The 22,899-nt window shown below is 54.0% G+C and overlaps 1 protein-coding gene across 1 annotated transcript in view; it reads left to right on the top strand.

The window, feature by feature from the left end:
* The window catches only part of SMAD6 (SMAD family member 6), a 76,669-nt gene extending 54,486 nt beyond the window's left edge, over positions 1 to 22,183 (top strand). The window contains exon 4 of the mRNA XM_019441700.2: positions 20,393 to 22,183. Coding sequence (XP_019297245.2) covers positions 20,393 to 20,934 — 542 coding nt within the window. The 3' untranslated portion in view covers positions 20,935 to 22,183. The remainder of the gene's footprint in view (positions 1 to 20,392) is intronic.
* The last annotated feature ends 716 nt before the right edge of the window (positions 22,184 to 22,899 follow it).

Below are 22,899 nucleotides of genomic sequence, written 5' to 3'. Positions count from 1 at the left end.
TAGATTTTTAAAACCAGAGTAGTCTCTAAACAGGCTTGACAAAGACCAGGGAAAAAAGCTCTATATTTTCAGCGCTGGGGGCTTTGTACAGTCCTAGAATTCCCACTTATGAAGTCTACCTGTCTCCTCTTATTAATTGCACCCAGTTGTAGCCAAGGTTCCTGCTCTTGATGAGCTAGTGGTCTTTTGAGGTGCGGGGTGTGCACCCATGAAACAGCGCGGAACCGTCAGGGCCCTGACCCTCCTTGCCCACCACCTTTCCGTGGCTCCCTCTGTCCACACCACAAGTGCTCAGTTGGATTTTCAAGGTCTTGTGTGGTCTGGCCCTAGCCAACCTCTGTATGCTGGGGTGTTTTTGTTTGTGTGTTTTGTTTTTTCCTCCACACGCCCTTCCGTGTTGTGTGATCTGGCCGCAGGAGACGTGGGTCTCGTGGGTTTGTGGCCTTGTCTTCTTCTGCCTGAGTGCCGTGGCCCCAGCTATACCTCGCCCCTGGAGCAGCGCTTTCTTTCCCCATCCCTGACACCCCCTCCCACTCGGCCGTCATTCTCCCCTAGATGGATTTCGGAGTCCGCCCTTCTTTGCCTCATGCCCCTCATTTATGAATGAGCATTACAGTGCCCTTTTGTAGCCGTGTTCTCTCTTCCCTGGACGCGGAGCTCTGAGGGCAGAGGTGCGTCTGGTCTCCTGACACCCCAGGAGTCAGCGTAGGTTCCAGGCAGTGCCTGTGGGAGGTGTCTGTGGAGAGCTTCTCCGCCTGCCGCACACCCACTGGGAGCAGAGCGGTGGGAATGAATATTTATGAATCCCGGCATCCCCTTGGATTGGCTAGGAGGCCTCAGTTTCTTCCTTGTCTGTAAAATGGGGCACTTCCTCACATCACCTCCTAGGGTTGTTACGGGAACTGGGTGTGCCTGGTACATGGTGAGCTTGCAGGACATGTCAGCTATTAGTGCGGAAGTCTCCATCCAACGACTGTCTGTTGTGGGTGCTCTTGATCCCATTTCACAGATGGGGAACCCGAGGCCTAGAGAGGCTAAGGCCATTCGTTGCACACAGCTAGGTAGTGACAGAGCTGGGATTTTGAACCGATGTCCTTGATTCCAAGTCTCACGTGGAGGTGCACACTGACCCGAGGCTATGTCCTCAAACACACCCAGACGCACTGAGTCAGGGCCATCCGCGGTGGCTCCAGAGTGTCGCCTTCCCTGCCGGTCCCCCGGCCTGGCGCTGGGACTGCCACGTCCGTCTAATGCTAGGAAGTCCATTCGGTTTGGTCTCCTTCCTGTCCCTGTCATTCCTCCCTCAGAGAAGCCAGCTCTCTCCCTACCATGCCAGGCTGTTGAGCCCTCCACTCGTGGGATCATAACCTATCAGCCAGAAAGGGGGCCTCTTAAATCTTGTTAAAAACATAGATTCCCTGGGGCTCCACCCAGGACCCATGAATCAGAATCTCCAGGGGCGGGGCCTGGGAATCTGGACACAAGGGCCCAAAGTAGGAGAAACGCTTTTAACCCTTTTAGTTTTCAGGTTAGGAAGCTGGGCCTCAGAGTGGGGTCTGCGCTGCAGGGAGGTCCAGGGAGCCTGGGCGACTGGGAAGCCGCTTCTCTCTGGACCCTTACCTGGCAGTGACTCCTACCCCTTCCCAGCCCTGTCCCCACGCCTCCTCCCCCATCTCCCAGACTCGAATCTCTAGAAACCGTGTACAATGGAAGTGGTTGCGAATGGGTGTGCAGAGACCTTTCTGGAAACGCAGGCTCTGCTCACAGACTTCCTGTGTCTTACAATGTTATCTTCAGAATAGGAAACTTTGCCCCATTTTTGCAACGCACATCCTTTGCCTGAGAGTCTGTGGTGGTGCCGGCCAGCCGGGGCGGGTCGCTTTTCAGGCAGAGGCGGGGGTTGCTCTGACAGCAGAGCGAGGAAGGACTCTCTCCCCGTTACCCACAAGAACAAACAAACAGACCCCTTTGCAAAAATAATTCGTGTTGGCCAGACGCGTCAGGATTATTTGTTCCTTGATCCCTGGTCGTATTGAGGACCAAGTCTTTCCTCAGAGACAGGGAGCCCTCACTGTGAGGCCTGACCCTGCTGCCTCACTTCTGGCAAGTGATTTCTGTTCTCTGAGCCCCAGTTTCCCCTTCTGTAGAGGGAAGGTGTTGGGCTGAATGGGCTGTAGCAGTGACATTTAGCAGTTCCCCCAGAAGTCTTTGATTTCCCCTAACTTCCTCCAAGTTGCTCTTTGAAATAGCATGATGTTGCTGTTAGCATGTTCCATGGCACTCTAATTTTCAGAGTTTCTACCGATCCAAGAGTGGCATACCCCCCTCCCCCCCATCAACTTCCAGACCCGTTCACAGGACCCGTTCGTTCGGGTGGTGGGTGGCTTCCCCAGGTGAGAGGATCCATTTGAATGGGGGAGCAGGGACTCGACCCTCAGAACTCACAGTGGGTGGGGCTTTGCACAGGCTTGCAGTTAGTTACAGGCCCAGGCTGGTGCTCTCCTCCTATAGGCCAGCTGCAAAGAATGTTTGTGCTGTTTCTTTTACTCCCCTCAGACTGGAAGTCTTAGGGAGGGCTATTTTGGTTTGAGGGAAAAAAATATGTGTGTAGAGCCCACTAAATAACTTGGAACTGACCAGAAGGAATGATGTTTACAAAAACAAGAGTCTCTCTGATTTCCTTTGACATCTCCGTCATTTGCTCCCCACTTGGACCTCCAGCACTTGCCTCGCCCCAGAAGGACCGGTTCCTCCAGGGAGCCCGTGTTGTTGCGCCCTCGCACACAGTAGGCGTTCAGTGAGCGCCAGGGAGAAACCCAGCCTCCTCAGCAAGGGCGCTTCTCGCATCTCCGTGGTACTTCTGTTGGCTGGACCCCAAAGCCACAATGAGTGGTTCCTGAAAACATCCGACCCACTCTTTCCCCTCAGGGAATTTGCTTTCAGGGTTGCAGGGTGGAGCTCCACATGTTGGGGGGGGGCCTGGGCAGGGCAGCTCTGGTGGCTGGGTGGGAGCAGTCCGGAGGGGGGGGCGCGTTGGGAAGGTAAGAGATGCTCAGGCTGGCAGGAATGACCTGCTGGGATGTGGTTCTTGGTGAGTCTTTGGAAGTAAGTGGGTCCACCTGCTGGTTTGACGGTAAAAGGCCAAGAGGAAGGCAAGGGTTGAACCAAGTCATGCTGAGATTCCAAATGTATGCATGGAGATCCTTCTGAACAAACTGTGGGTCAGTTACAGAGCCCATGGCGTCCGTGGCAGAATGTCCTTCTGGTGGCAGGATGCATGCATGTGTAAGCCTCTTGCCTCAGTGTTTTCGTTGGTCTTAACTGGTAGCAACTGCTGAAGCCCAGGAGGGAGGTGTGGAGGAGTTGGAACATCAGAGAAAAAGCATCCACCAGTATGCCTGGCTTCCCTGCCCCACGGGACACAGCAGAGAGGCCCCCGCTAGCCTCGGGAGCCCCTCCGAGGCTGGTTCCATCACCCGGTGGATGCTGTCAGGGTCTTGGTGATCCAGGAGGTGTCTGAAATGCTTATAAGGCCAGTAGCAGCAGGCCCCACATGGGCAGTGGTCTCAGGGGCTCGGCTGGGCCCCCCCTCCAGAGCTAGGAGACAGAAGGTGGGGAGAGAAGAAAAATCTTCTGGCCTGGAGGCTGGTTCTGGCCTGGAGGCTGGGCCTGACTCCCTGCCCAAGGTCAGTGCCACTCGGAGGGGCTCCACATTCCTCAGGGGTCCTTAGGCTGGCGGGCCGCAGGGTAGCGTCAGGACAGAGGCACCCCAGGGAGACTGGCGGCTCTGGGTCTCCCTGGCACGGCTCTAGCCCCCACGTGCCCGGAGACACAGGCGGTTGCTCCTGACTCGGTGGCCTTGGGGACCCGCCCGGCCGGAACCTGCCATTCCCCCGTCAGTGCCGCCTCCCCGACTTGGCAGGGCCGTCTGCTTGAGCTGGAGCAGCCCTCGGTATTTCCAGCTTGGCCCACTGCCCGCCTCTCTGGGGCCTTGCAGTCTGGCCCTCGCGGGCCAGGACCAACACACCCTCTCAGCTTGATGGCTCCCCAACCTCGCCCGGGGCCTCTTCCTGCCACCCCATGCTCCTTGTGCTTATCTGCGGGCCCCTCACCTTGCCTGCTCCCCAGAAAACAGTATTGATGCCCTGGAGTTGAGAATGCAGCTGCCTCCCAGGGAGAGAAAACATGGAGCTTGGCTTATTCGTAAATCACCCAGGAAGCCGTGACCGGCCTCGGTTCACCTACTGTAGTTGACGCCTGAGGGGTTTCTACATGGGGCGGGGCCCCTCCTCACCTGCTCTCACGTGCAAATGCCCCAGTTGGCTGGGTCCCCTGGCCCAACGCCCTAGGAAGCGCTGCTGCTTTAAGATGGGTATGGAGATAACTGGGTGGCAAGTTGGCGTGCCAGAGCCGAGGACTACATTGCCTCCTGGGTGGCTGCTGGAGGACCCTGGGGTCCTGTGGGGGTTCAGCCGTCCAAGTGGCTTCTTTCCAGATACACAGAAAGGGAACAGTGACAACTCAGGGACTCCTCACCAATGCAGGCAGATTGGGTGGTGGGTGATTGGAAAGGCTCCTGTCTAAGAAACCGAGTTTTGTGATTTTCAAATACCACGGACTGTGATGCTAACCGGGTAATGTTTCCTATTGGAGGTCATTTGGAGATGTGCTTGAGTGAACAGATAAGAGCGATTTGTAATTGGTATGCTAGTTGTTTATATAGTCCTAGTAGGATAAACAGTTCTCCTGAACCTTATTTATATTTTGCATTTGTTTATCAAAACTCTTTTTTTTTTTTTTTTTTTTAACTTCAACCCAGCTGCTTTCGGAATTATTACAAACTCTGGATTTATGAGTCCTAATTAATGGTACTTTATTGTATGTGCACAATAATTTATCTTGGCAGCATGCATGCTTTATCCAAAAGCCTCAGTGCTTAGGGTAAAGGAAGCCAAAAGTGTCCCTTCCTCCCCAGAGTGTCAACGCTATGTGAAGACTCCGGGGGAAAAAAATCATTTGTCTTATCAGATCAAAAGCAGACAAGTTATGGAGTAGATAAAGCATGAGATTCCAGAGGTCTTTCCTAGGCTGTACCCGCTGGTGTTGTCCCCAGAGCTTGACTGGCCTGTGGACACTCTGGGTAAAGTTGACAGATTGTGGGGTGTGGATGGGGCCAGTGGAGGAAGGAGAAGAGGAGGAAAATGACCAAGGGATGCTTGATGACAGTTTCCGGCAACAACAAATATGTGTTTATCCTTTTTTATCATCTGAAGTGTGTTCCCTCTACCATTTTTGTCCTTCACTGGTCTCACCGCCAGCCAGCACTGGCATGAGTCTTTCAGCATTACTTCTAATTAGGAATTAAAGATCCTACTTGGGGGTGCCTGGGTGGCTCAGCCGGTTAAGCGTCTGACTCTTGATTTTGGCTCAGGTCATGATCTCACAGTTCGTGAGTTTGAGCCCTGCATCGGGCTCTGCGCTATCCGTTAAGCAAGGAGCCTGCTTGGGATTCTCTCTCTCCTTTTCTCTCTCTCTCTCTCTTCTCTCAAAAACAAATAAATAAACATTAAAAAAAAAAAAAAAAAAAAAAGATCCTACTTGGTCCAAGGATGCAGCATTGATCTTAGGAGACCTGTACTCTGATTTCCCGGCTGGATCCCACTATCACAGGGGGCTATACCTTCACACCAAGGGTGGTCACCTTGTTCTGCTGACCCTCAGATTTCTGGGGGTGTTTGCTCATGCAAAGACCTCCCAAAGACTTGACCCAAAGAGGGGCCCACCCTCTTCGTCCCCATCTCTGCAGGCGCCTGAATGACTAATAAACCTGAGCTCTATGTCTCCTGCCTGTCACTTGCCTTAATCCAGTCAGGATAAAGCAAGATGGAATTAGAGGCAGCACCCTGCCCAGCCCAGCCTCAGATGGCCTCTCAGCTCTAAGTCTTGGTGTCTCCCTTTCTGGCTCGTGAGAATTTTCAGGGGAGGGCTCACCAGTTACCCCTTTCTGCACATGCGCACACAGACAGTAAGTAGCCTTGTGTGTCGGGGGAACGTCTCCCCATTGCACAGACGAGAAACCGAGGGATGGCATGGTATTATGGTGATGGTGGCACCCAGCTGGGGATGGAGCTGGAAAAGGAGACTTCTGTGTGTTTGGGTTTTCTGCTGTTATTTTTAACTCTGGTTTTAAGCGTCTGTTCTTGCAGCTACGGCCACAAGATAGGGCTGGGATGTTGTGCGACGCGTGATACAACTAAAGGGGCCTGGCCTGCGAGCTCCCCTACCGACGGAGGAGGAAGTGGTTAGGTGGCCAGGAATGCAACCTGCGCCTCCCAGATTAATTAATAATTGAGGGCTGGCCCCCAGCCAGGCGGAGGCCCCCAGCCACTGCAGAGATACAGTGAACAAAGAGTGGTTAACTGCAGTGGGGGAAGGAAAAGTTTGACTTTGCCTGTGGCTAAAAGGGAAATTCACAATGGCCATGATTTATGGGCCGAATTACTTGGGATCCTCCTTAGTGGGCCCAACTTGGGCATGTGCTCCAGGAATGCAGACGCTGGCGGCCTGCAGGGCCATTTGTGCCCCCTGGAAGGGGGGAGGTTGGGGGGGGGGGTGCAGCGTGGCCGGCGCCAGCCCCGGTGGAGGAGGTACGAGTCACAACCCGTGGGAGATGGCAGGGAGGGGGACCGCCCCGACCGCCCGGTGGAGCTGGGTCTAGGCTAGAAGCCGAGTGCCCACTGGGACACACTCTTTGAGGAGGAATGGAAGGAACAGTGGGTGTGGAGTCTGGCTGCCCTGGGTTCAGATTCACACCAATTGGCTGTGTGACTCCGGGCAGGGGGCTTAAACTTCCCTGAGCCTCCATTTGCTCCTCTGTAAGACTACACCTGGGATTGTTCTCGGGGTTAAATGAGATGCTGCATGTTAGACAGTAGGTGCTTAGTAGCGGCTGGACCCCCCCTGGGGTGACTGGAGACGAGGCCTCAGGAACAACCCAGCGATGGCAAAGGGTGCAGGCAGCAACTGTAAGCAGGGTCGTTGCTTAGCAAAGCTCTGCCGGTGTGTGCTAGGCCCACACGTGCCAGGCGTGAGTAGACTGCTGCTAGAGTAGACACAGTTATTCAGGCTCCTTCCCCAAGAGCCCCCTTCGTGCCTGCCCATGATTCAGGAAAGGCACTCCTTTCTCCCACTATCACTCAGGTCCCTATGGCTGCAAACAGCCCTCCGTAGGGGGAGGCAGTTCTAGAAGGCACTTGGGCACCGCCATCAGTGGGGTCCAGCCCAGATGTCTCCCTGGGCTTCTCGTCTTTTCTAGAAGAAATCAAGGGTTATGCACTGGATCCTGGAAAACAAGCCATGTGCCCCTCTCTTAGCTAAAAAGTTGGCCATGGGAGACCAGGTGGAATCACAGCTGACCATTGTGACCATCACTCTCATGTTATTGATGCATTACCGACTGGAGTCCTGCGGCATGTGCCCGTGTGTATTCAGACACAGGCTGAGGAATTATGTTAAGAAATACAAAACTGTTACTGAGGTGATGTCTCACCTTCCCAAGGTGCCTGGTGGGAGGCAGTGACAGAAGACAGGGACAAGCCCTGATCCTGCGTCCTTGTTAACCCTTGAGGACCACAGGACAGTCACCCCACCTCTCTGAGCTTCAGAATCCGTAACCTAAAACGGGGTCACTTACGAATGAATGGGCTTGGAGAATTGGAAAACCCTCCATGGTTAAAAACAGCATCCCACCATCACCACTGATGGGGGGACAGAGCCACCTTCTTGGCTTGGGCTGTAGGGGCCGCGGGAACCAAGCCTGGCCTCCTGCTGCTGCGGGAACCACTGTTGGACTTAGGGTTGAAGCATGGGGCCAGGTCTTGTGGGACTGTGTCCACCTGCTAGCCTGGCGGGATGCACAGACTGACTGGCTCCCTCCCCTGCACCTCCTGCCCCAGATCAAACAAGCCAGCCCTTTACAGGCAGCTTGGAGTTTGGGCAGGGACACACCGAGAAGCTTCAACTGCTTTAAGCTGCACAGTAGCCCAGCCACAAACAGGAGACCTGGTCGCAAGGGTGAGCTTTTGCCAAGCCGGTGGGTCATTTTGCAACGTTTTTGCAGGGAACATTTAAATCTCATGTTACTGCATTCTTTACAGCAAATATTAGTATTTAATTGTGGCTTAATGATCTCTCCAGTCAATATTAGTCTTTTGCCTATTACAAAGCACTCCTGTTTGTTCTAGAAATATACAAGAATGATTCAGGCAACCCTCACTTTAAGAAAACCCAGTAGTTGGATTCTGCATTCACTCAAGAGGCATGGATTATGCACTTTGTGTTACAAAAAGATATTTTAAAGAAAAGGATTTAATGGGAGGATTATTTCTGAGCCGAATGCCCCTGCCCCTGGTGCTTTAATTTTGGGGTGTTTATCCTAAACAAATGAGGCAGGTGTGTTTGACCTGCAAAGGTCAAACTGTCTTGTTGGTAAACATTAACAGGCTGGTGTTAGACGAGGCTTATTTTTGAGAGCTCTGCAAATAAGAAAACCAGCCTCCCACCCTGTTCTTTGGCTCTTCCGTACAGAGCCATGCCCTCTGCTCCCTTCACCCTGGTAGACTCAGCAAGCCAGAGAAGCTAAATCCACCCCCGCTGCCAGACAGATGACTGTAGGCTGTAGGCGATTTTTTTTTTTTTTTAGCCGCTGAAACAGCTTGCACCTAGTGAGCTCATCTGGGATTCCATTGGCCAGGCTGCATCATGAGGATCAGCAGGTGGGAGCGACGCCCCTTCCTCCCTGCCTGGGGTCCTGGCTTCCGAGCATGGAGCATCGGTGTTATCACCTGTTAGATGGGAAGGATTCTGCTGCTCACCTTTTTCAAACCCAGGGAGAACCCATAGATTTCCCAACTGCCCTCTCAGCTCTAGGATGTTAAATCCATTAGGCACCCCATTGTTGAGAGCACCCCGTCAGGTTCACAGTGCCAAGTCCCAGGGGAGGAGGGGTCTCAGGGAAGCCTGCACGCAGGTGCGCAGGGCGGAGACACATGCCCCCTTGACAGCATCAGATAGAATGTGGTCACACCCCGGGACTGAGGAAGGCTTTCCATAGGAGGTGACATCGGGGTCTTGACGGTTGAGCAGGAGGCTGACCAGCGGCGGGGATGGGGGGAGGACACTGTTGTTAGGCCCTTCACTAACTCCCTTGGAGCGAGGTACTCTGCAAGGAGAAACCAGCACTCCAGCAGGGCCACCTTGTTGGTGTGTGACTTGTGCCTCACTCAGGACCCGCGCTCAGAAGGGGCCTCTGCTCGCTTTAATGCTCTACCTTCACCACTGAAACTCTGAATACTTTTTGAACAAGGAATCCTGCATTTTCATTTGGTATTGAGTTCCCAAATCGTGTAGCTCTCAGGTCCTGGCACTGAGAGATGGAGACACCCGGATGGAGCTGCCTGGATTTGCAATAGTTCACCTTGCCACGGCCTGTGGTGTCGGGAGCCTGCCAGATCAGGCGAGAGTAGGGTGCACAAAGTACACATGGAGTGGGGTGTTCGAGGGACAGGGAGCTAAGAGACCTCCATGGCAGGAGATGGTGAGTCCAGGGATTCAAGGGGGTGAGGCTGTGGGGGCCTCTCCTGATGATCCCTTGGGATGTTTCTGTACCAGGATGGGTTCCTGCCCCTGAGAGCGGAGACAGGCTGATTGAGGGCAGTTTTGAGGTACTTTGCTTTCATGGCTTTACACTGGGTCCAAGTAGAAGTCTGGGGCAGGAGGCTTGCCAGCAAAACTCCAGTTGTATTTGGGAAATAAAAGAAAAGTAGAGGTGCCCCCAGTTGTCCCAGCTCTGGAGGCTGCAGGGCAGGAATGTGCCTAGAGATGGGCTTCCCCAAAGCACACCGCCATCCGCCACGAGCCAGCATCCCTGCCCCTCTGCCGCATGCCCAGGCTGTCCCCATCCGCACCTCCAACTGGCCGATTTTGTTCTCTGTCAAGGGAAGTCAAGGTTGGAGTGAGTCAGTGAATGTTGGCACCTTAAGATGAAAACCCAGGCTCAGCCGACCAAGAACCCTGAAGGCCAGTGAGGGGCCTGGTTTGGGTGTGAATTTGGGGATTTGGCCATCAGCAGTGGCTACCTGCAGGCAGGGAGGATTTGGGGGCTCCTTCCCTTCTCAAAACTGCCACCTCTTTCCTGGGGACCGAGGTACCCAGCTTTATTATCTTGCATAAATAGTGTTCTTTTAGAATCTTTCCAGGGGCAACATGAAAAGCAAGGCTTTCCCACCCTGGCAGGTCTCTGGGTAAGAAAACAAACAAACGTATTCCGAGTCTGACTTTGTGATAAGACAAAAGGGGACTTGGAATGGGAGCAAAGTTCAGAGGCTTTTGTTGCAGAAACTGGTTCCCTCTCGAAAATGTGGGCTGGTTTTATAAGCCGCTTATCGCTCTCTCTGCCCCGGTGCGGGACACTTGTCCACAGAACTCTCCCACCCGGACTCGGGCCCCCCCCTGCTCCCTTGGGGTCTTCATCTCTGGTTTAAGCGGTCGGGTTTCCTGTAGGAGGGCCAGGCTGGTCCAGGCGGGTACACCAGTGTTACTGGTGCAGAGCCTGGTCCCCCAGTCTGATGGCAGCCTTGGGGTGCCTCTCAGAGCCTAGAGCTGCCCGCAGAGTGTTTGTAAGAAGAGCACTGAGGCCCAGGGAGAAAAGCCACTGTTCCCTGAGTGCAGGGAGCCCGGAACAGTCTTGTTGGGGCGGCAGGGCCAGATGGATCTGCTGGCAGTGGGGCCCCGGGTGTCCTCCTCTGTCTCCCCTGAGGCCATAGGTCCTGGGGAGACCGGAGGGGACGCCGAGCAGGCGTGGGTATCAGGGCCCGGGTGGGAGCTTGCTTTCTGTCGGGGGGGGGAGGGGGCACTCGGAGTTCGCTTTGCAGGACTTGTTTGGAAACCGCACAAGATGAAAAGAGTGGAAACCTTACCCACCTCAACCCAGGCCGCCACTTTGTTCCACTGGAGATGTGGGGCCGAGCAGACCAGGGTCAGGGCGCCTTCTGCAGGACCCTGCAGGCCTCTCCCTAGAGAAGGCCGGTTACGGCCCATGGCCGCTGACTGTCCTTACACCCCCCATCCCTCCTCAACCCATCCAGGGGGGGCGCTCCGAGAACCACCCCAAAGAGCAGAGGGAGCAGACGAGGCAGCATGAAGGGCCAGCAGAGAGTGTTGTCAGGCCAGCCAGACAGGATTCCCACGCTGCAGTGCTGTGTGGCTCCTCCACCTTGGGGTCTGTTCACCCCCAGGAGGGGATGATTCTACCTCCTGGACTCAGGGGTTTCTAAAGACAGAATGGATGCAGGGCCCAGAGTGCCCGGCTCCTCCCCACACCTCCAGGGTCCCAGCCAGGGTTAGCAGCCCTTTCCCAAGATCACCCACCATTTCTTACTGCAGCATGTAAAAAATGCTCACAGAGGGGTGGGGGCACGCCTGGGTGGCTCAGTAGGTTAGGTGTCCGACTTCAGCCTAGGTCATGATCTCATCGTTCTGGAGTTCGAGCCCCGCGTCGGGCTCTGTGCTGACAGCTCAGAGCCTGGAGCCTGCTTCAGATTTTGTGTCTCCCTCTCTCTCTGTCCCTCCTCCACTCACACTCTGTCTTTCTCTCTCAAAAATAAATAAACATTAAAAAGAGTTAAAAAAAAAAAAAAGAAAGAAGAAATGCTCACCGGCTTTTGGAGGGGTGGTATGGGAGAAACTATCCTTGGAAACCAAGCAAGTGTATGAGTTTGCGGGACTTCGTGGGGGGCCATCAGTAGCTGTGATAAGGCGCGCTCTCTGAAAACGCCACTGCCCTCCTGGTAATGGTAAGGTGGGCAGCAGGTGGTGGGGAGGTGGCCCCCACATTGCCACATCCAAGGACCCCTTTTACCGTCCAGTCTTTATAAAGCCTTCTTGCGCCAGCTTGGAGTGGACCTGGCTGGGCTGTTGTAGCACAGGGCCTGTGCCATCACCCTGCAGACCTCCTCCCCGTCTCTAAGCCTAGATAGTCGTGAAGCTCAAGTCCCAGCTTTGTCACTTCCTAGCTCAGGGTGGTGGACACGTTAACCTGACCTTTGGACCTCGGTTCCTTCATCTTAAAATGGGAATGACTGAGGATCGACAGTATGTGGAAATAGTGCATTTAAAGTGCTTCATATTCTGCCTGACTCTTGGTCATTAAATGTTGGCTGGTATATTATTAATTATTACTATTATTGGCTGGCTTATTTTATTACTGCTATTACTACTACAACTACCGCTGTTTCCCCTTGATTCTTAACTCCCTTGGCATATCTTATCTTTGTAGATATTATTACCTAATGTGAACACCTTTATGAATTATATAGCCGACTCAATCCATTACACAATTTCTATAAATGATATAGAGGGGATAAGACTGTACGGTGGTAATATTAGTAGAAATAATAATAGCTATTATTTATGGACTATTTTGATTTTCTTTTTTTTATTTTATTTTTTTAATGTTTATTTTGAGAGAGAGAGAAACAGAGGGGCGAGTAGGGGAGGGGCAGAGAGCGAGGGAGACACAGAATCTGAAGCAGGCTCCAGGCTCCCAGCTGACAGCACAGGGCCCGATGTGGGGTTGGAACTCACGGACCGTGAGATCGTGACCTGAGCTGCAGTCAGACACTTAACCGACTGAGCCACCCAGGCGCCCCTGGAGTGCTTATTTTGAACCAGGCATTATTTGATGCTCTTGAAACGAATCCCAACAGCCTGATGAAGTAAGCAATGATTGCATCCCCATTTTACAGCTTAGGAAGCTGAGGTCCAGGGAGGTAAAGTCACTTGCCCAGGATTTCACAGCTGATGAGTGGCAAAAGCTGATAGTCACATGCAGGAAGCTGTGCTCCTGAGCCTGTATTCTTAACGCAACCCCTTGCAGGAGACCTGATGGGACCTTGCTGTATGGCTGATTTCCACTGTGACCTTGGGCAGTCACTTTACTTGTTTGGGACTCAGTTTTTCCACCTGCAAAATCATGAATTTTGGACTGTGTGTTTCGTTGCCTCCCTCTCTCCCTGCTGTCATTCCCCCCTGGCTCTCCCATCTCATCCCTGTCTTGGGGGTAAAAATCCGCAACCCAGCAGAGCAGCTGGCTGGCCTGCTGTCTGAAGGTGGCGGTAAGCGCGGTCCTCAGCCCCAGAGACCAGCAGCTGAAAGGCCCCTGAGGTGGACCCTGTGCAGGCGGCAGTGGTGGCCAGACCGCCCGTGATGTAATGACCGATTAGGAACTTCCTCTTGGAAGCCTGGCTTCCTCTAGGAGCCAAAGGTGCTGGAGCTGAGGTGGGGGGTGGGGAGGGGCGAGTGGGAGCGAATAAGAGGAAACTCCTGTCAGCTGGGCCCTGCTTTTGGAAAGAGTTCAGCAGAGAGGCTCGTTCTAAGCTGTTGACCATTAACATGGCCCCGTGCACATTCCTTCTCTGCTTTTACTGCCAGAGCCCAGTGGATAAAGGACGGGTCTCCCCCCTCCCTTAACAAAGGAAAAAAAAAAAAAAAAGAGCCTCTAATTAATGCCGCATCTCTGGATTCGCTGCAAAACCTGAAGCCATTTCTGCAGCTTAAAATGACAAAGGAAGGTTAAGTGGAAACTCCTTTTCCCCCCTTAAGTTTGATAACAAAAACTACTTATCTAATGGGCAAACAAGGCTTTTAAAGGGGTGTTAGGTTAACCAGATGCAGGGCCACGTAATTACTCCCAGGCCTGGGAGCCGTGGATGAAAAAGCTGCCGGTTGGATGGGAACTTGAAGCCACAGGCATGACATGGGACAGAAGAAAGGAGCTTTCCAGGAGGGCAGGAGGCCCCAGAGTGGCCCGTGACAAGGGGATTGGAAAAACCAGCCTCTGGGCTCTTCTCCGGCTCTGCCACCAACTTACTGGGTGACCCTGGGCGAGTCACTTCACCTCTCTGGGACTCTAAGTCTCCCTTCCCGGCTCTCAGTGGGGTCTGGGTCTGTCTGCCCTTGCTTTGCGCTCGTTTGAGGTGTGGCTGCGTCTGTCCTTTCTGTCCAGCCCCGGGAGAGGCAGCGAGGCTGCTGTGGCCCCACGCGGGTGTGAAGCAGTAGCAGTGGCTTTGAACATGGAGGAGAATGGGCGGCCCAGCCAGGCCTCTGGAGACCACGAGGGACTCGGGGCCCAGCCTGCACATGCTCTGAGCCTTCCCCGTCTAGCTCTCTTCGAGTCTAAGGGACCAGAGACTTGAATCTGGGCACATCTCTGGTTCCCTTCACAGGATGGCTAGGTCCAAGGCAGTTTGGCCAAAGGGAAGGGGGGGATCACGAGGAAAACAAGCTGCACTGCGTGTGCTCAGGCTCTTGGACCGCGCAGCCCACGGGGGAGCACACAGGAACGCTCCTGCCCTGTGTTTTGACAGAATACTGCTGATTCGAAGAAGCTAAAGGCTTTTCTTGGGATTGCAGCTCTCCCTGCCTCCCCCAGGCTGCAGTCGGCGCTCCTGGTGCCCCAGCACCCCCACAAAATTACACGTTGGGCTCGCAGCACACTCACGGGGCAGAGAGGCCAAGGAGAAGGAATGCCAACCATTGGAGGGACTGGCTCCTGCGCAGGGGAGAGGGCCTGTGGCTGGCCGGCTCCTCCTGCCCACCACAGGCGGCCACCACCCTCTGGTGGCAGGAATGTAGGCACCGCTGAGGCCGGGCCGCCCCTGCCCGGTCTGGAAACACAGGGGCTGTCCCCTGGGCCACCACAGAGCCCTGCTGAGGCCGCTCCAGGACAGCCACAGAGAGCTGGCTGAGCAGCGCGTTGCCACTCCCTGCCTTTTCTTTCAAGGCGTCATACCTACCACGAAATGCACAACTCTTCAGTGTACAGGCGATGACTTTTGACAGTGAGTACAGCCGAGTTCCCGTTGGACCGATCGAGATATGAAACATTTCCGTCATCCCAGAATGTTCCCCCGTGCCCCTTCCCTGTCCTGGAGGTAAATCCCTGTTCTGATTTCTATCACCGGAGGTTAGTTGTCTACTCGAGAATGTTATATAAATAGAAACAAACAGCAGATCTTCTGTGTCTGGCTTCTCTCACTTAGCACAATACACTTGAGATCCATCCACGGTGTTGTATGTTTCAGTAGTTGGTTCCTTTTGATTGGTGAGTCGTGTTCCATTGTATGGGTGTACCTTACTTTTGTGTATCCCTTATCCTAGCCTGTTTGGGCTGCTGTAACAAATCCCACAGCCTGAGTGGCTTGAACCACACACGTGTATTTTTTACGGGTCCTGAGGCCGGGGGTCCAAGGTCAAGGCACTGGTAGTTTTGGAGTCTACTGAGGGCCCAAGTCCTGGTTCACAGATGGACGTGTTCTCGCTGTGTCCTCAGAAGGGCAAAAGGGGTGAGGGAGCTCTCCTGGGTCTCTCTTGTAAGGGCACTAATCCCATTTATTCATGAGGGCTCTACCCTCATGACCTAATCGCCCCCCAAAGGCCCCGCCTTCAAACACCATCACACCGGGGGTTAGGATTTCAATACATGAATTTGGGGGTTCACAAATACTCAGTCCATGACATCCATTCCCCTGTTGATGGACAACTGAGCTATTTGCCAAGTTTGGATGACTGCAAGTGGAATTGCTGTGAACATTCACTAAATTGCAGCCATTTTCGTCGAGCTCATCGTTCAGATGGGAGGCCTGAGGCCAGGAGAAGGAAGATGAGCTGCCTGATACAGGCCTGAAGCCTGGACCCTGACACGCTCCCCCCACAGCCTGGGGCCACTCTGCCAGGTCTGCCCCAGACATAGCGCCAGACCCAGACCGCGTCCCTCCTCTCCTCCTCCCCTGAGAGCCCTCCCAGCCGGGACCCAGAGTCTGGCTGGGAACTAGGCCAGGCCCCGAGCAGGGGGTAGCGAGCAGGAGTTTCGGTCAGAGCGCGGTCATCTTTGATGTTGTTCACTCGGGTCTGACTCCCTGGTATTTATTTGCAATTAAGGAGCTGGTTCCTAATTAGGTTGATGGCGGGACCACAGCCTTGGAGCCACGAGAAGAAAAAGATCTTCTGCAAAAGACTGTCCCCTTGCGCCCTGAGTGGCAGCCCTACGGAGGATGAGAAGCGTGGCGGTGGGGTGGGGCCCCATCACTGTGGGAAGGGCAGAGGTTTGGGGGGCCTGGCGTCTTGCTGGCAGAGATCACGTCAGCTCGTGTCGGTCCCGCTGCATTAGACCCGAATCCGTGTGTGTGTGTGTGTGTGTGTGTGTGTGTGTGTGTGTGTGTGTACACAGAGCCATAGCGGCACTCGCCTTTGTTCTAGACATTTAGTCATTCCTTGCTCCATTTGTCATTCCTCTGCATATGAGGCACCTCTCTTTACCCTTGGGTTCTAGGCTGGGAGCTAAACCTTCGCACCAGTACAGTGCTCTACACTCTGTGAGGGGCATTGCCATCTGCTCTCCTATCGTAACCTCCCGTGGTGGTGACCCGGGGTCATGACCCCTGGCACCCCTAAGGAGCCCTGGCCTTTGAAGGGTTAGCACCAGTGCTGGGGCCAATAAACAGACAGCTACTTCTTTCTGCACCCAATTGATCTGCTGCTGGAGTTTCCAGAAAAGTCCAAAGATGGACTTATGGGTTATGAAGAAGCCCATTTTACAAGTGGGGAGACTGAGGCTTGGACACAGCAGCTTGTCCATGGCCACAGTCAGTGGTAAGAGCCTTAGGTCTGTCTCACTTTGAAACCCTTTGGCTCATGGGACAAGCATTAGATTAGAATTCTGGAGTCTCAGATTTGGGTCCCAGTTCTGCTACCTGCTGCTGTATGTGTGTGTGGGGGTGAGTCACCCTGTACCCCCCGGGGTGCCATCTTTGGGGCACAAGGACATTCAGTTCAATTAGTGGCTCCCAGAAGCCAGTCTTAGGACTACATTTTCATTGGTCCATGATGAAAGAAATAAGAAAATTTCTTATACTCTAATCATATTAACTTTTACATTTCTGATTTAGGTCCTATCTATTTTATCAGTATCAAATTATACTTTTTTTTGTGCTAGTGATAGTAGATGGTCTTGGGGTAAGTTTATTTATTTATTTTGAGAGAGACATAGACAGCACGAGTAGGGGAGGGGCAAAAAAGAGAGGGAGAGAGAGAATCCCAAGTGGACACCGCAGTGTCAGCACAGAGCCTGATGTGGGGCTCGAACTCACAAAATCGTGAGGTCATGACCTGAGCCGAAACCAAGAGTCGGACACTTAGCTGACTGAGCCACCCAGCTACCCTAGTCTTGGGGTTTTTAATAAGTCTGCACATGACAAAATAAAACCGTAGGAACCCCGTACATTCACAATCCCTCTGTTAAGCAATGTATCGACTCGTGAAAGTCTAGACCAGCCAGGGGCCCTGACCAACAGCACAGACACCTGCTCAGGCATAGGGAGTGGCTGCATTGAAGACTGTAGGTACATGGGAGGGAGAGATCAGAGAGGGCTTCTTGGAGGCAGCAGTCCATCTCCTGGAACTTGGAAAACTTGGCCAGGAGGCCAGGTGTGATAAGTGTTACCCAGCCTGCACAACAAGAGAGACTGCCGGAGGTGAGGCCTGACTCAGGCACTGTCCCTGAGCCAGACGGTTGGGGCAGGCCAGGGCCTAGGGCAGCTCTGTGGGGTTCACCCCCCAAGCACAGGATCCTATCCCCCTGAGGAGTGCTGGAGCAAGGCTGGGTATTAATGAGGTGGGGGTAAATGATGAGGGGCGTTTGGCTTAGCTGGGGTGGGAGGAGCTGAGAAAGGGGGCAGGAAATGCTCCCCCCACCCAGTTCCATTACTCTCAATCTCCCCCCCTCAACATACACACACACACACACACACACACACACACACACACACACGTACACACACGTACACACACACACATTCTGACTGCTCCCTTGCCTTTTACAATGGAGTGGCTACACCCTGGGGCAGAGCCGCCACTTTATGACTGGGTGGCCTCTGAGTCTTATCTGTAAAGGTGGGGGGGAAAGCAGTAACCCTCACTCAGTGAGGTGTTTCATTTGTGGGCCGGGGAGTGACTCACCAGCTAAACACCTCCAAGACTCAGACCATGAGAGCAGCCTGGTTACAAACAGGGAAACTAAGGCTTAGAAAAGGGAAGGGACTTGTTTAGTGCATGGGTTTCAGTGGGGAGTCTGCCCGGAGCGTGGCCTGGCACGGATGCTGGCTCTGGCACTCACTTGTGTGTATCCTTGACCAGTTAACGGCACCTCTCTGGGCCTCAGTTTCCTCACCTGTGAAATGGGGTGGGACCAGGAGTGAACCGAGGCTGTTGTGAAGAGGGCGCCTAGCTCATGAAAGGCCTTTGGTGATGTGTGTTGCTCGTCCTGTCACCCAACACTCCCCAGGCACAGAGCCTTTGCTCCCCCACCTCTGTGTCCAGTGCTCCCCAGGCGCTGTCGTTGGTCGTGAGAAGCCCGGTGCTGGGGTTTCGTGGCCAGGCTGGGACAGCACTGCTTTCCTGGCTCTTGGGAACTCCCCAGACCTGTGCCAGATGGATGGGCAGAGAGATGGTCCGTGGCTTGGAGTGTTCCTGACTGTCCACCTGCTGGGACTGACCTAGTGCCTGCCCTGTGGCACCACAGGCTAGAGCTGTTTTTCTACCTGCTGGCCAAGGGGTAAGTCACTTGAGGGCAAGGATCAGGGTCTCTTCTCCCCCCACCCCACCTCCCATCAGCCTGCAAAAACCAAGAAGGGCCTGGATGGAGACTATGAGGCAAATCAATACATTCTCAGGGAGTGGCCTGGGGACCCATGTCTGGGACCTTAACACCAGGCAGAGGGTGAGGGGCACGCCCTTTGGGGCTCTGCCCAGCTCACGGCCTCAGCAGAGTTGGCAGCCTGCAGGAGGCCTCTCGGGTAGACAGCTTCCTGCTAGGTGGCTAGGCGGGCCTCCCAGCGCATAAGAGGTTGTGAGGGGCCCTGTCACTCTGCTGCTCTGGGGCTTCTAGGCAGGGCTGAGCTGAAGGCAGACAGAGCTGACCTCACCCCGGCTCCTGAATGAAGTTGTTAGCAGTGTTTTCTTCCTCGGCTTTGGTTGGACTTTGATCAGTTTCTCGTGGAGGAGCCATGCCATAAAGCACCTTGCTGCGTTCCCGTCACATTCTCAGGAGAACTTTCTCCCCTCTGTGCATAAGCCCCATCCAAGGGGTATGTGGGAACATGTCACATCACGGGGCAGTCATGGATGCCCACCTGCTACTCAGAGCTCTGAGCTCAAAGGAAAGACCAGATGTCAAAAGACTTCGGAATCTGAGAAGCTGGCCACACACAGCAGCAAAGACGGGGCTGCCCTTCAAGACGGGCCCTGGCCTCTGGGTGGTCTTAGGTGTGGTATCAGGAAATTGCTCATCCAGACATGCAGAAATGCTTCAAGCTGCAGGGGAAAGGGATCCCAGTCATCCAGGCCACCCCTTTGCTGTCCATGGGGAAACTGAGGCCCAGAGAGGAGCAGCACACACCTTCAAGAGCTGGCGAACTCTGGAGCCCTTGTGGGGCAATTTTCTTTAATACTTAGAGACCTCAGCTTCTCTTTCTCACAGAAGGGGCTGCAGTTCTGGTGAAAATCTGCACTTCCTGCCAAGAGAGCCACCTCGAGGGGTGGGGGATAGGAGTGACTGGGAGACTAGGCATCATGCTCCAGACCAAGGCTGGGAACATTCTGGGGGTTGGAAGGATTCTGGGGGCCCACTCCCCTACCCCATCGTGCCTTGCTATGCCTGAGTCCCCTTCAAATGGGGAAATGTCCCCTGACGACTTAACCCCACTCTTTTCAGGTTGAGGCTTACACTGGCCGGGTTCAGATCCTGGCTGGGCCACTCACTAGCTCTGTGGCCTTTGGGCAGACAGCTGGTGTCTTGGATCCTCATCCGTAAAATGAGGAGAAGGTGGTCTCGTCACAGAGTGATTAGGACCCAGTGGGGTCAGACAGGGTCAGAAATGCAGCACCTGGAACATTGTAGGTGCTCCGTGTTCAGCCCTTCCTTTGGGTGTGGGAGGACTGTCCGGTCTCCTGCCAGCTGGAGCTTGGAAAAGTCTACAGGGCAGGGGCCGAGTGTGGTTCATGTTTGTGTAGCCTTAGCACCGAGCACACAGTAGGCGCCTTGCCTTCTGCGTAGGCTCGTAACCTTTGTTTTCCCCCTTTGCGCCTGTAGGGGGCCGTTCTGCTGTGAGTTACGTTTCTTGAGGACAAGCTGGCAGGCGGTCGGTGCCCGCATGTCTGTTGAATGCTCTAAACCTCCCCTCCCCCCCCCCCCCACTCCGGACCCCCACGGTCCAGGCAGCAGTGCTGCGTCCCCCTCCCCCCTCCTTAACGCTCCCCCTGCCCTGTGCTTGCCCCGCAGACGCCAGCATGTCTCCGGATGCCACCAAGCCCAGCCACTGGTGTAGCGTGGCCTACTGGGAGCACCGGACGCGTGTGGGCCGCCTCTACGCGGTGTACGACCAGGCCGTGAGCATCTTCTACGACCTACCTCAGGGCAGCGGCTTCTGCCTGGGCCAGCTCAACCTGGAGCAGCGCAGCGAGTCGGTGCGGCGCACGCGCAGCAAGATCGGCTTCGGCATCCTGCTCAGCAAGGAGCCCGACGGCGTGTGGGCCTACAACCGCGGCGAGCACCCCATCTTCGTCAACTCCCCCACGCTCGACGCGCCGGGCGGCCGCGCCCTCGTGGTGCGCAAGGTGCCGCCCGGCTACTCCATCAAGGTGTTCGACTTCGAGCGCTCGGGCCTGCTCCAGCAGGGGCCCGAGCCCGACGCCGCCGACGGCCCCTACGACCCCAACAGCGTCCGCATCAGCTTCGCCAAGGGCTGGGGGCCCTGCTACTCGCGGCAGTTCATCACCTCCTGCCCCTGCTGGCTGGAGGTCCTCCTCAACAACCACAGATAGCGGCGGCCGCCTGCCCCGCCGCCCAGAGACACGACCCGCCCCCCCTACAGCCGACCACGGACGAGATCCCCCCCCCCCAATATCATCTACCTAGATTTAATATAAAGTTTTATATATTATATGGAAATATATATTATACTTGTAATTATGGAGTCATTTTTACAATGTAATTATTTATGTATGGTGCAATGTGTGTATATGGACAAAACAAGAAAGACGCACTTTGGCTTATAATTCTTTCAATACAAATATATTTTCTTTCTTTCCTCCTTCCTCCTCTTCTTTATTATTTTATTTTATTTTATTTTTTAAGAAAATGATACAGCAGAGCTAGGTGGAGAAGCCTGGGTTTGGCGTATGGTTTTTGAAATATTAATGCCCAGACAAAAAGCTAATACCAGTCACTCGTTGATAATAAAGTATTCACATTATAGTTTTTTTTTTTTTTTTTTTTTTAATGTTTTCTTTCTAACAGCGAGGGACATGCAGGGCTTCGGTGGGTTTCTGGCCCATCAAGCGCACTGAAACTTGATTTCAGTCTTTTACCAGATAAAGAGTAGAGGGGCTAAATTGACAAGGGAGGAGGGGCATATGTTTACTGTTAAGGCCAGAGAAGGTTCTGGTGTTCCCTCCTGCCCGTGGCTTCGGTGTGTCCACAGGATGGGGGGAAGGGAGGGTACATGGCCGTCCATCCTGGATAAACTCTCCCAGTCTGATGGAGGAGGCTCAGGTCCATGCCTCCCATCTCTGAACTGTGCACAAGCCAGAAGACACTGATTCTCAGCACTGTGGGGAAGTGGCCTGAGGAAGAAAGACAGACAGTGGGCCTCAGGCCCACCTACCACCTTGGGAAACCCACCTGAGCCCCAGGGTGAAGCTCCTTTTAGGACCTCCCACCCCTCACCAAAGAGCTCAGAGCTAGGTCATCTGGGGTTGTATTTATGATTTATGCAAAGGCAGGTTGTTTCTCTCTGCTCTATAAAAGGGAAAAGTTGAGGTTCGGGAAGGGCAAATGACTAGCTCATGACAGATCAGGGTTAAAAGTCACATTTAATTGTAGGACCAGAGCCATATTAAATCCGTTTTCTCTCTTGAGAAAACTCAAGGAAAGAAGGCTTCCTTGGCCAGATAACTAAGGGGAATGTTACATTGTATATCTTCTTTCTTGGAGATTTACATTAGCATATTAAATGCTCTGAGAAGTCGTGTGTATTATCCATTGCTGCGTAATAAATTATCCTAAAACGTAGCAGCTTGAAACTAACGTTTCTTATCTCTCGCAGTTTCTGTGTTTCAGGAATGCAGGAGCGACTCAGCTGGGTGGTTCTGGTTCAGGGTCCCGTGAGGTTGTAGTCCAGCTGTCGGCCAGGGCTGCAGTCATCTGAGGCTTGTCTGGAGCGGGCCGACCCACTTCCAAGCTCACTCACGTGGCTGTTGGCTGCAGGCCTCTGTTCCTCACCACACAGGCCTCTCCACCGGGCTACTCGTGACGTGGCTTCCCCCATAGCGAAGGATCCAGATGAGGGAGAGAACATGCGCGAAGCTCTCACCCTTGCTCACCTTATCTCGGAAGTGATCTGCAGTCACTTCGCCACGTTCTACGGATCACACGGACCGTTCTTGCTACCGACGTGGGAGGGAAGGCATGAGAATCTAGATGTCAGGAGGTGGGGATCATGGCCACCATATCCTCTAAGAAATAGACCATTCATTGTGCTTTGTTTCCCAAAGTTATTTACCAATGGACTCTCCCCACCCCTGCTAATCCTGTCCCTGTAGCAGGGCATACTGGCACCATTGTCAGGTGCTGGACACACCAGGGCACCCCACCCTGAAGATGCCCATCGGGATGCTGGTCTTACTGGGTATTGGTGTGGGGTCAGTGTGGGGGTCACTTTGGGCTCAGGCAGTTAGCAGAGTGCCAGATGGAATAAGGAGCCACTTTTGTGGGCATGTTATGGCTCT

The sequence above is a fragment of the Panthera pardus genome, unplaced genomic scaffold, assembly GCF_024362965.1.
Source record: "Panthera pardus isolate Hobbes unplaced genomic scaffold, ASM2436296v1 HiC_scaffold_24, whole genome shotgun sequence".
Taxonomy (NCBI): domain Eukaryota; kingdom Metazoa; phylum Chordata; class Mammalia; order Carnivora; family Felidae; genus Panthera; species Panthera pardus.
Note: the sequence above shows the minus strand (reverse complement) of the source record. Positions and strands in the feature narration are given on the sequence as shown.